General features: G+C 38.3%; 1 protein-coding gene across 1 annotated transcript in view; it reads left to right on the plus strand.

Annotated features, from left to right (window-relative positions):
* Positions 1 to 2,144: 2,144 nt before the first annotated feature.
* The window catches only part of THEMIS (thymocyte selection associated), a 199,865-nt gene continuing 187,696 nt past the window's right edge, over positions 2,145 to 14,313 (plus strand). The window contains exon 1 of the mRNA XM_069077277.1: positions 2,145 to 2,364. Coding sequence (XP_068933378.1) covers positions 2,274 to 2,364 — 91 coding nt within the window. The 5' untranslated portion in view covers positions 2,145 to 2,273. The remainder of the gene's footprint in view (positions 2,365 to 14,313) is intronic.

A 14,313-nucleotide genomic window follows, 5' to 3' on the forward strand; every position in this document is an offset into this window, starting at 1 on the left:
ACCACTGGCCTGTCAGTTTCCCTCAACATGTTAGCCCATCTGCCAAAATGGTTTTATCATGGTGTGGCTACATGCTACAGCTTCTTGGAAACACAGGTGAGAATTGGACAACAAAGGTAGATGAGCCACCCTGAAAGGAGCTCGGCAAGCCCTTGCTCCAGAAAAGCTAGTCTTCCCTGAACACATTAGGTATATGAATTCATGATCTTATGTTGTCTGTTGTAGAATATTATTTGTGAAAACCTGCCTCTTCCCTACTCATATGTATATTACAAGGCTTATAATTGATGCTTGCTTGTAGATTGTGTTTCACATACTATATATGATATATGAAAATTTTTAATATATATGATTGAGAAAAGAATGCAATAGGGAAAATATATTTTTCTCTCTCTGGTCATTCTCCTCTAGATGCTTTATAAGCAGCCCCAGATAATTTCAATAACACTGCCAAGAGGAATCATAGGGGATTGAGAAGTGATGGGAAAGAAAAATAAATATACATTTCCAAACTCCTAGACTCATAGAAAGAGGTGACGCAGAAAGGAAGCTCAATTCTTAGATTATGGGCACACAGCTAGGACTATAAAAGTCACCCCCAGGTAACAAGGTATTAAAGAAGGAAATTGCTTGTAGGATGCAATAAGAGTTATAATGCCAGTCCCCAGGACACTTCTTATTTCATGGCAGAGACCATAGGAAATACCACATGAGGAAGGGAAGACACCAGTTATAGTAATAGTTAGTGTTTAGGTTACTTTAAGGTTTGCAAATCACTTTACACAAATCTCATTTTATCCTCACAACAGCCCCAAAAGGTAGGTGCTATTATTATCATCTCCATTTTATAGAAAATGAAACTGAGGCAAGCAAAAGTTAAGCAATTTTCCCAGTTCACATCACTAGTAGGTATCTAAGACTGGATTTGAACTCAGGTCTTTCTGACCCCAGGTCCAGTGTTCTATCCACCTCAACACCTATCTTCTCATGAGTTTTTTTATTTATACCTTAATCTGCCAGGGACTTTGAAGTGCTCTTTATCTATGGGATCTTCACAGAGATCTGGTTCCCTGAAATAATAGTTATACTTTCTTCTGAGAAATGAGAAGAATAGCAATGAAGATGACATGGCGGATAGGACACAACATCAGGCAATGGAAGATGTCTGTCCTCATTTATTAGAAGCCCAAGGTAGCTCTCATGAAGTGCTGTGACTGAGAGGACCATGATGGAATTTAGTGATGGGAAGCAGTAACCTCCAGCATCTGTTAGGAGCTGTAGGAAGAGTGATCTGTGTACATAGTGATGGGGCAGGAGATAGGGGCTACAGGAAGGATGGTGCTGTGCCGTTGGTGGTGGTAACTGTAGAAGAGAATGCTAAAGAGAAGGAAGAGGAGTTCATGTGGTCTCATACCCAGGGTAATTCCATAACTGACTGAAACCAGTCTCCTTGGTGACAGTGCTTTTACTTTAATAAGGCTGTGATATGATCACTGGCCTTTCAATAAACTCATTCATTTTTTTGAGCTTTGTTCTTGCAAGGTGAGTTAGTTACTGTCACAGTGGGTGATGTGAGATAGGAAATTCACAGATGATTTAGTGAGAAAGAAGTGAGATAAATAATTGAGAAATCTCCTAAAGTGTATACCAGTCCTTCATGTTTGGAGAAAGCCTTTGTGAAAATGGTTACAATAATAAGACAGAATTAGAACAGAATTTAGAGATCATCTAGTAGGGCATCTTCAAAATACTGACAAGGAAACTGAGTTCCTAATTTACTTATACAACCAATTGACACAGTGAGACACACAATGCAATCACGTGGGGCCTGATAAGTAAGTGATCAGATAGACAGACAGTCCGTGTGAAATGGGCCACATAATAACACAATTTTGCATCTTAGTTTAGTTTCAGAGATCATTTTCTCCTTCTGTTCAGGTAGTCCTTTCACCTGCAGCTTTGACCACAAACAGTTTTGTCTAGGCTGCAAAAAGACACCTGGGGAAGCAGTAGGCAATGAGAATCATAATTGGCATTCTCATTCTGTGGCAGCTGTTTAGACTTACTCACCCCGCCCCCATCCTGTGTTACTTCAGTGTTAGAAGGAAATGAAGACCACAATGAGGACAATGAAGAAGCCTTAGCACCTTCCTTATGGGTTCCCCACCCCCATAGTTCAGTAGGGAGATGGCCCAGATTCTCACTGCTATGAAGTGACTCTTGGCAGCCCCAGCCTTGTGTGGTACCAAGTGTCTGCACAGCCCGGCTCAGCAATGACATCCACTCTTCAGGAATTCATCCACTCTGTGAATCCCAGAACCCTCCCAAGAGTCCTTCAGATTCAATCAGGCATCTACTTCCAAGGTAAGCTGCAGTTTCCTTCTAATAAAAAAAAAGTATCAAAGAGAGAAGACATGTAACCATCATTCTTGTAATTTACACAAAAGGGATTGGAAGGGAAAAAAATTAAGAGGGTCAGGTGAGAATTCTTTTAAAGTAAAAGCTCCAGAAATCTTGGAAGAGAAGATGCTGAAAGGAAAAGATGATGGCAATTTGTGTGGAGTCCACCTTGATGATGGTGGAAAGAAAGAAAATAGAATTTTTTTTAAGAAAAGAGGTCTACTTATCAGTCAATAAGCATTTATAAAGTGTCTATTATGGGCCAACTAAGTATGAGGGATACACAGAAATAAAAAAAGAGAGTTCCTGCCTTCCAGGAGCTCACATTCTAATGGATCGTGATTAGGTGATTGGAGGCAATTAGTAGTTTTGTTTTCTTGGAATGAGCTAAAATGTATTTCCACTCGTATTTTGCAGTGCCAAACCCTTCTACTTGGAAAAATGACAAACCTTTGATTTGAAGGTGCATCCAAGCAAATGGTGTGTTAAAGTTTACTTAGCTTTATTTCAGGGTCTCATTTTATGTAATCATGATAAAAAAAATCTGGCTTTCAGAATTTAGACTTAAACAATGAAAAATAATTAATTATAAATTCTGTTGTGTTCTTAGAAATATCGTGAACAAGAGAGATTATTTACAATCTTAAAGGATGCTTTAAAAGTTTTGATCCCTTCAGATTGTCTGGAAAATATGGGTAATATATATAGTCTTTTGTATAAAATCTTAGTCTATCACCCATGGTTTGCTAGCAGTTATATAAACACACATACACATATGTATGTATACATATACATACACACACATATATATGTATAAATCAAGATTATAGGTTCGACTCAACAAAACAGTTAGTAAGTATGTGCCATTGGGTAAAGCATCATGCTGAGTACTGGGGATACAAATTTGAAAAGAGGGCATAGTTATTGTCCTCAGAAAGCATCCAGTCTAATGAAGGAAGGGATACAACATTTACATACATGCATATATATATATATATATATATATGTGTGTGTGTGTGTGTGTGTGTGTGTAGAGAGAGAGAGAGAAGTGTATGAGAGAGAATATATACACATATGTATGTATGAGTGTACACACATATACACATACACATATGCACATAAATAAATGTTCTGCTAGATATGGTAGAATGGTAGAAAGATGGGTATAAAGCAGAGCCAGAGAAAGTGCCAAGAAACATCTGAGGGGGACGAGGGACCTTTCCTTTGATGTAAGGGTAAGGGAAGTTTATTGGAGGAAATGGCATTGGAGGCAGACCTTGAAAGGAGGAAGTTCAATACATGGGGGTAGTAAATGGAGAGTAATCTATTCCAAATGAGTTGGAGCAGGAAGGGTGAGAATTTTCACAAATAAACCTGTGGAAAAGAAATGAATATTATGAGAATAAGAGATAAAAAGTATGATGGAAAGATCAAAGCCCTGTGGAGGGCCTTGATCATCAGGATCAAGAACTTTAGCTATATTTATTACACAATGAGATGTCACTTATTTTGGTAATATTTTTGAGAAGTTTTTGAGTTTCAAGTTCTGAGAAGAGTGATGTGATGATCATGGTTGTATAATAGGAGGGGCTCTTTGGAATTGGTGTGGAAAATAGAATGAAGAGGGGATTGACTCAAAACAGGAATGTCATTTATAAGACCATTAGAATAGTCCATCAGAATTAGCATGGGGTAACTGGGGCTTTATCCCAGCATATTAACCTCTAGGAGGTACACATCCTCCCCTTAGAGACTGCTGTCCTCATATCTGACTTTTTTTTTTTTTAAGCAATCGGGGTTAAGTAACTTGGTCAAGGTTACACAGCCAGTTATTTCTGGGTGTGGTGCTGAGTATCTGAGCCTGGATTTGATCCAGGTCATCCTGACACTGGAGCCGGTGCTCTTACTCGCTGAGCCACCTGGCCGCCCCTTCTCATATCTGACTTTTTGCTCCTCTTTGGCCTGCACTGCTACATGGCATAACCACCCCCAAGCCATCAGTAATAAGATTTCATTACTATGGAATTTTTCTCCCAAGGCCTGCTCTATCAATCTCTTGGGAGTGAGGGTCAAATTCTCCAGCAGATGGGCTGTTCCCTCTCCTGGTATGATTTCACCAATTGTTAGATTCTGTCCTGGCATTCCTTCTACTCCCCCCATGTCTACTGAATTTGCCACTGATACCAGGATTCTAAATTAAAGCTCTGATGATCTACATGAAAAGTAATGCAAACATGAACTGGGATGGCTTTAATGGGAGTAAAGACAAGTTAGAGGCAGGAGCTAATGCACATGTAGAGGTAACAGGACTTGACATCTGATTGGAAGAAGGTGATGATTAAAAAGAGTTCAGAAGTAACTCTATGGTTGTAAGTTTAAGTAGCTGGGAGGATCACGGTGCCACTTCCACAGAAGGCCAATTGACTTTACTCTTATTCTTCGATTAGAGTCTGTATCTTTTTTAAGGGATGATTCCATGGTCACAGAGAGTACTCTTAACCCAAGGGGAATCATAGGTTCACAAACATAATTGGACAGAATATTGGAGGTAAACAACCTATCAATAAATAAACATTTATTATGTATTTACTGTGTGTCAGGCACTGTGCTATGTTCTGTGGAATACAAAAAATGTGAAAGACAGTCCCAGTCCTCGAGGAACTAACAATTGAACAGGGGAGATAACGTGGAAAGAAATACAAAATCTACTTCTTCACTTTTAATCTAGCCTTCATTTTTTAAAAAATGAGGGAACTCGGGCCCAAAGTGCTGCAGGTATGAAGCAACAAAGCTGGGAATCATATCCAAATCCTCTGATTCAACATGGTACAGTGAATGAGTACAGGTTCTGGAGTTAGAGAATCAGCATTTAAATTCTTCCTGTTTAGCTTACTTACCTGGGTGATCTTGAATTAATCTCTTGGCTTCCCTGATCCTGAATTTGGACAGAAAGTCCCCATTGTCTTTTCCAGGTGTAGACTGACAATAACTCCAAATATGGTGTAATTTCTTTTGAACTATGGTGAGATTGCAAAAATACAGGATGACATGGGGTCATTTATAATCCTCAACAGCATAATATATAGCCCTTGGTTCAGTGGAATTTGTAATCCCATTAGAAAGTCCATGAAAAGAAAAGCAGAAGCCCAATTATTAGTTATCCAAATTCAGTTCAGTTATTTTTTCAATCATGTCTGACTCTTTATGACCCCATGGGGGTTTTCTTGGCAAAGATACTGGAATGACTTCTCATTTCATTCTTTAACTCATTTTACAGATGAAGAAATTGAGGCAAATAGGGCTAAGTGACTTGCCCAGAGTCACATAGCTAGTATGTGTTTGAGGTCAGGCTTGAACTCAGGTCTTCCTGACTCCAGGCCTAGCACTTTATCTACTGAACCACCTAGCTGCCCCAGATAGATGAATGCTAGAAACATAAAACAAACATGAAATTTGAATTCAAGATCATGAGTCTAAGGTACCAGGGGCAGCTAGGTGGCATGGTGAATAGAATACTGGGCCTGCAATCAGGAAGTCCCAAATTCAAATATGGCCTCAGATACTACCTAAAAGACTTATTTTTATCCTGATTAGATTCCATCTTGCTAAAGTGAATCCACATCAGAACTTAAATTGTCAAAGAGCTGAATGAGAAATTGAAAAGCAAAGCTATAGTGCTTAATTGGAATTTTAATTAACTGAATTGTAACAAAGTTTATCTTTAATTCTTTTATCTATAAAATGAAGGGGTTGACCTTAAAAGAAAAGCCCCCTTTCTTCTCTCTCTCTCTCTCTCTCTCTCTCTCTCTCTCTCTCTCTCTCTCTGTCTCTTTCTCTGTCTCTGTCTCTCTCTGTCTGTCTCTCTCTCCCCCCCATTATTTTATTAATGTAGGAAACTCCTGGCACAGTATTTTCCTTTATTAATTTTCAGTGTAGTCAATCCTCTGTAACTTCACAGATATCTTGGTGCACCAAATGGTTAAATGATCTGCTTATTGTCACACAGCCAGTATATTGTCAGAGGCAGGACTTGAACCTCTTGAAACTCTGAAATTTTATGATTATTGAGAGGAGAAGAAAACAAAAACTTGAAATTGTCTTTTTCTGGATGAAGGGAACTTCTATGCCAGTCTACATGAGGAAAAGTTGATGGAATTCTTATATCCATCATAAAGTCTGACAACTTTCATTCTTTGAGAAGTGGTAAGACTCTCTCTCTCTTTTTTTAAAGCAATTGGGGTTAAGTAACTTGCTCAAGGTTACATGACCAGGTGTTTCTGGGTGGGTGCTAAGTGTCTGAGCCCAGATTCGATCCCAGGTCATCCTGACTCTGGGGCCGGTACTTTTGCTTGCTGAGCCACCTTGACGTCCCTAAGCAATTGGGGTTAAGTAACTTGCTCAAGGTTACACAGCCAGGTGTTTCTGGGTGGGTGCTAAGTGTCTGAGCCCAGATTCGATCCCAGGTCATCCCGACTCTGGGGCCTGGTGATCTTACTCTCTGTGCTATCTGGCCGCCCCTGGTAAGACTCTCTTGATGAGTTTTATGTCAGTGTCCTATCTGAGTTGCAAAATGTTCACAAGAATTTTAATGTTGGAAACTGATTTTTTAATGCCAAATTAAAGCCCACAATGAAGTCAAATATTTATTGAGTATCTGCTGATGGATACAGAGTACTTTGGAATTTTGAAGAATTAATTGCTACTGAGCAAATTATGGCCTATTCAAATGTGCCTTATCAATGAAAATTGATAGAAATAATGGATATTAAATGAACATTTATTCTATTAACAGATACTCTGTTCATGAAATCCTTATTATTTAGCCCTATGTTAACTTTCCACAATTCAGAGAATCAACAGTAGTCAACATTTTGCTACCCCAGCGCCCACCCCCACCCTCACCCAAACAGAGCCAGAATGCACTTCTTCTTCCCCTCTGTTTCCTGGCTTTCTCAAATTATGAATCAGGTGCCACCTCATACCCTAAACCTTTACTCATCTTCCCAAGTATCATCATTCTCTCCCTCATGAGTTTGCTTTTATATACTTTTATATTTACTTACTTGTATTCATGTTGTACCCTCCCTCCCCACAATGAACATGAGCTTCTTGAAAACAGAAACTATTTTATTTTTGCCTTATATAGGTCCTGACACAAAATAAATGTTTTATATTATTTGTTGAGTTGAATAAACTTTCAATTTCAAAATGTAGATATAGCACTGGGTACAATTTTTTTTTCTGCTTCAAGTTGTTAACAAATGTCATAGTTGCTAAAGGCAAAAGGGAAACCTCTGACATGATCTAGTAAAGAGGAACGGATGAGGGTGCATTGATTCTGTTTTAGCCCTCACAATGCATAATCTGACCACATCTAAAAATCCCAAATGGATTGACCTCACAGAGTGGAAATTCCCAATAGAGTATCCCTGTATCTAGGCATGAATGAGAACTCTGTGTCTCTGATTTGGTCCTGTCTCAGATTCTATCATGGAATCCCCTTATGACATGGCTGGGCAAGAAATCTTATGCAGAACCATGGAGCATATCAACAAGGTGATGTTTTTGGTTTTTTTAAATTTTTTTTGGAGGGGGGAAGGCAGGGCAGTTGGGGTTAAGTGACTTGCCCAAGGTCACACAGCTAGTAAATGTTAACTGTCTGAGGCTGGATTTGAGCTCAGGTCCTCCTGACTCCAGGGCCAGTGCTCTATTTGCTATGCCACCTAGCTGCCCCATCAGGGTGATTTTGGAAAGGCCAAGCTATATAGGAAACATTTTTGAAAAATCAGGAGGCTAAATTTCTTCTTTTTCTTCCAAAATAAAAATTCACATTTTTATGGTGCCTTAAGATTTACAAAACGCCTTCCTCAGAAGGTGCCTGTGAAGGTAGGCACTCCTTTCCTTTTTTACAAATGAGAAAATCGAGGCCCCCAAAGCGTTGGATGACTTATCTTAAGCTACACCTGTGAAGGTAGGGATTGAAATACAGGTTTCCTAACCAAGCAAAGCTTCCTTCTTTCCTTTGTTGATTACACATTTTCATATATGACAGTCGTCTTTGGATATATCCAATTCTACCCCTCATTACTCTAAAATAGGACCATACATAATTCTGAAGAAAAAAAAAATACCTAAGAAAAATCACCTGATACAGCAACTATCTCTGAAAGCACATGAACTTTATTATCACTCTCTGGGATGAAGGCATGTCATTGCAGTTACCCAGTGTTTGGCTTCTTTTTAGTATTCTTTTCATGTATGTTATTGCACATATTCTGAGCCTGCTTATTTTATTCTTTATCAGTTCATAAAATCTTACCATGTTTCTCTGAATTCCTCCAGATCCTTCTGTCTTACTGCATGGCAATATTCAGTTAAATTTATTAACACATTTTGTTCAGCCATTCACAAGTGATGGACCTTCACTTCTTTCTCAGTTCTTTGCTTCCACAAAAGATGCTGTTATGAATTTTCCATTATATAGTGAGCCTTTCTTTCTGTCTTTTACCTCTTGGAGTATGTGGCTAGTAGTGGAATCACTGGTCAAAGCCTATCTGGTGTGCACCAATTCACAGCTCTATCCAATGTAAATTTGACTGTCTTTTCATAGCTATTTCAACATTGAATGCTTCCATTTTTGACATCTTTGCCAACATGGGAAGGACTCTTACATTATGCTGCCTTTTCAAACTGAATCTTCTGCTGATTCAGAACAATCTAGAAGCTAAATTAGTTAAAAGGCAAATTTTCAGGAGTGTTGAACTATTGAAGAAGAAAGACAAGGGTAAAAATGCCTCCATGTGACTTGTAAAGTTTTATGAAATTCTTTTAATTTATAGCATTATGGAACTGTAAGGGACTTGAGAAAACATGTAGTCTTGTCCCCATTTCATATATGGAGATGCTAGGACTTGCCAAAAGTCACACAATAAGTTAGTGGCAAAACAAGGACCAGAACCTAGATGTCCTGCCTGCCCAGGTCAATGTTCCTTCTACTACACTATATAATTTCTCTTTTCTGCCATTCAGGAGATAGTTTCTGATTCTAACTTAACTAAATGTCAGAATTGTTAATAAACCATTTGCATCATTATCACTTTTTGCATGGTATTATAATAGTGAAGATTATGGATTTTTCTGGTTGCTAACACATTTATAAAAATGAGGCTTTAAGAAATCATTAAAATAATTGTAAGGTTAACCAGATTTTAAAGAAGGAGAAAAGGTGCTAAATTTCCATCTCCTCATCTCAGTTAAAGGCATTTTTTCCTATCCTCATAAATCAGTTGAATCTGAAGCTCTGTGAGGGGCCACTTGAGTTAAATCCTGCCAGAAAGCTTCCGAAGATTTTACCCTGACAGATGATTGGCACATGAGATTTTTACTCCTGGTTGTCAACCAACTTTCTCTTTGCCTTATATATTGATCTGCTCATCTGAAAGCTTCTCCTGTTTATTACAGGAGGAACTATTCTAATGGGTCATCCAAAGTTTTCTTTGTCAGGAGACTGAGGAGACTTCTTGCTTCATTATTAAGCACACTGGGTAAGGTGATGCTGTGTTTCCCTGATAATAAGACCTATCCTGAAAATAAGCCCTCCCCTTACTGTGTAAGATTCCTCTAAAATAAGCCCTCCCCCCAAAATAAGCCCTATTGAGATTGCTGCTGTAGTGAAGGTGATCCCCTGCGCTACACACTACATTACGGTACCCTCTGTATGCACCATTCCCCCCCACCCCGGAAACGCACGCCGCGCTCCGAGCTGCATCCAATCAGAGCTGCAGCAGTGAGCGCGTCATCCTGTTCTTCCCCAGTGATTTGCTTATTGAATAAAGGTACATTTTTTTGTTCTCATTTACCTGTTTATTAAAATTGCTGTCAATGTTCATTAAAATAAGCCCTCCCCTGAAAATAAGCCCTCTGGTGTTTTTCTGTTCAAAAAAAATAATAAGACAGTGTCTTATTATCGGGGAAACACGGTAGTTGTAGAAGCTGTAGTCATAGAGATATAGCCACATTGGGGAAAAAAGAAAACAAAATAAATCCCACCTTGAACCCTAAAGATGAGGAGACATTTGGACATCCCTCAGGTACTGTTGCTGTAAAGAGGGCTTCCAGGTAATGATTGACCCCAGAAGAAAATTCCATTATTATATAGCACCACTAAGCCTAACAGACATCTAGAATATGGAATGTTAGAGGAGATGGGAACGGAAATGTTCTTTCTGCCTTTCTTTCTCTTCTTCCTCCCTTTTTTCCACCCTTCTTCCCTTATACCCCTCCCTTCTTTTTTTCTCTCCTTCCTTATTCCCTTCTTCCTTCCCTCTCTCCCTTTGTCCTTCCTTCCCTCCCTCCCTACCCTCCCCCTCTTTCTTTCTTTCCCTCTTAGGATCTTAGATTAAAAGTGTGGTGGCTAGGTGGTATAGTGAGTAGAGCACCGGCCCTGGAGTCAGGAGGACCTGAGTTCAAATCTAGCCTTAGACACGGAACACAAAAACTAGCTGTGTGACCTTGGGCAAGTCACTTAACCCCAATTGCCCTCCAAAAAGCAAAAAAAAGAGTGTATTGCACTAAATGTGTGAGAACTTTTATAATATGTGTGGACATATTATATGCATACATGGATAGAATAGATGCGTGATTATATACATACATGGTACAAGGGGAATTTAAAACATTATTGCTTAGTATGGCAGCTATCCTTAGTATATAATTTAGTATGTATGTATTTTTATGCACACAATATCCATCCATTCCAAAAGTTATTCACTGTTTCATAAACCTACTTATGATTTATGACTATAGTACCCACCCACAACATGCCCCTTCTTAATGAGGGATTTTTTTTTCCATGTTCTTTCTCCAAGATCCCTCTCATCAGCAGAGACATTTCTGTACTCTCATTTTTAGATTCTCCTCTTTCTGTTATTGATAGAAGCAACTTCTTTCTTACTGTCACCACCTTGGCCTGATTCATAACTCTACCACATCACCCCAGAGAATAACATTGCATCCAGTGCCTTCCTTAGAGTGGCCCATTCTTTTACCCTTACCTCACTTAGATTTTTCTGTGGTTCTTTAACAATGTACACTTCCATTGTTGAACCTGAAAAATCACTGTCTGACTTTGGACATGAGAGGCTTTTAAATAATTTTGCTTAGTGTGACAGCTACTATTTATGTATAATTAATATGCTAATATTATTGAGGCAAAGAGAGAGGGGCCCTGTGTCTTCCTTCTTTTTTCTTTTGCTTTTTTTTTTTGAGACAATCTTGCACCCATTGAAAATGCAGCAGCCATTTACAAGTCATGATCTCACTACTCATCAGCATGGAAGCTTTAACCTGCTCCATTTTTGACTGCACTGGTTTGCCCCCTTCCCTGCCCCTACACAGCACAGTGGTCCCCAGATCCTGGGGGTTTATCATAATTGTGCTGAGTTTAGTCAGTGAGGAACTAATCAGCTTTAGTCCTACTGTAGCTCAGAACTCCCAAGTTCTAGTGATCCACCAGCTTCTGCATCCCCAGGAGCAGAGATTACAGGCATGTATCACCACACCTAGAATCTTTCTTCTTTTGTTATGAGTAACAAACACCATCTTAGAAACTGGCTTTCATTATATTCAGAATGAGAAATCACACATACTTCTTTATCTTTGTTCTTTAAAACACTTTCCACCCTTGCCCTAATTTCAAGGCTAGTGAAATAGACCACAGGCTAGACAATGATAAAGTTCTGCATCAATGCAATAAATGCAAGATAAATCCACCTGCAAGGCTAATGCATATAGAAACTAGTGACTCATTTTAGGGCATAAAAGATGCCTTCAAGCTCTGTAAAGCAAGAGACTTCTTTACCCCCCTTTTTATTAGTTTTTAATTTGTAATCTAAATTTAATGAACACCAAAAAGAAGAAATATTTCCATGTACAAAGTAGAACAGAAAAAGTATTGCATATTAAAAGATATCTCTGTTGAGCATCACTTTTTAAAAAGTATATAACAAATTCCACATATTACTTCCAATATTTTCTTGCTTGTTTGTGTCACCTTCTGAACTTGCTTCAGTTCCCTTATATTCATTTATAAAAAGTATCTCAATGACCTTCTTTTTATCTTCTTTTTCTTTTTGGCATCATTCCCTATCCTCTCACCTCAATATCTCCCTCCCAATATAAAAAGAAAAACACAATCTTTATAACAAATAAGCATAGTATATTGATCCGTACTTGGTCAAAAATGCAGATATAATTCTGTACCTTAAGTTCATCACTGAGAGGTTTGTTCTCTCAAAGAATCCTTTCCCTATAGCTACATCAATACCTGTCTTTGCTGTGCTTCTAAATAAAGCTTCTACTGGCCAGGGTCAAAATTGCAAAATATGCTTTCTGCTACAACTATGTAAACACATCATTAATTGATTGGCTAACAACAGAAAAGCTTTGATTATCTTAGAGATACCCTGTAAAAGCTTTCTTACCACCCACCCACAATTTTTGTAAATCACCCACAAACCTGGGGTTGACAGGGCAACCCTTTATTTCCATGACTGTTGCACCTGTTAGAAATATTAAGGGTACTGTTAGGTAATGGGAAGAAACTCTCCAAACAGTTATTCTAACAGGGCCTCCACCCACTGAAAATTTCAGTTGCATGAAATCTCTAGATAATCTAAAGAAGAAGAAAAAAACCCAAGCAAACTGTGAACATGTATTGCATGGAAATCAATGGAGATCTGAAGAATAGTGTCATGTCTAAAAATTCCCCATCACCCCTTTACTCTCTACTCTTCATCCATCATTTAAACCACTCTCACGTAATACTTTCCAAGTAGTTAAATGCTATGGTGAATTTAGTCCATATTTTCCAAACTCTCAAAAAGGACTTACCCCAGAGATTTTAAGGATAATGTTATTTTAGAGTCAGAGAATTTAGTGTTTCAAAAGAGTTTAGAATTATTGTAGTGCATTGCTCTATGCATTGCACCACCTAGCTGTCCTGATCCTTATACTAGTGAATCTGAACTGTATTTCATTACTATTTACTGGCAGTTGTTGGGAGACTGTTAAGACTGAACCATTAAAGTAACCAAGTAAAAGAAACAAATAATCAGTGTGATACCCATGTTAATGTTTGGGTAGGATTATTCTGTTCAGATTGGGGGTATGCAACCATTAACTAGTGATAATCACAAATCTTATTTTGGCCAAAGTCTGAATTAATCAAACAAACTGCTTTGGTTGATTTTAAAATGCCTTTCCCTGTGTTAGCAACCTCAAAGACCAGAGGTAAGATTCCTCTCATCTTGGGACTTACTCCACATGAGAGCAAAACAGACATCCTGAGACTATAAAATGTAAATAGACCCTGCTCTGGTCGTTGTCAATTTGCATTTACAGCCAAGGAACTCTGTTTCACATATAGTTGTTAACAAATGGAAGTCACAAAGTTTGTGGCATGTCATCCTGACTTGTGATGATTCCGAAATGTATAAAAAGTCTTATGATTCCTCTGTTCACCAGTCAGGACTTTTGTCCTGCCCTCCTTCAGCAACACTGCTAGCCCTAAGGGAATAATGAATAATAAGGAATAAATAATGTAATTTTTATATTAGTATTTGTTTGTCTTCTTTGACCAAACTTTTTCTAAAGGTCGACACTTGATGAGAGTAAAGCTCTGCTTTAAAGGTCTCTGAAACAATTTTACAAATATTGATGTTTAGTGAGTTATATATTATATGGCCATGCATTTTATGGATCCAGTGCAGGTCTGAGATTTTGTATTGCAAATGTTTTCTCTGTTTTAATTCCAATGTAATTATTTTATGGCTAATTGCATTTAATTATTTCTGCAGGCTTAATTTAATCAGAGGCACAGTCAGTAAAAAGTGCCAAATCCTAATTTTGAAAAAG

This window comes from Petaurus breviceps, unplaced genomic scaffold, assembly GCF_028583685.1.
Source record: "Petaurus breviceps papuanus isolate PSGF00001 unplaced genomic scaffold, PetGlider_PUasm1.0 90977, whole genome shotgun sequence".
Classification (NCBI taxonomy): domain Eukaryota; kingdom Metazoa; phylum Chordata; class Mammalia; order Diprotodontia; family Petauridae; genus Petaurus; species Petaurus breviceps.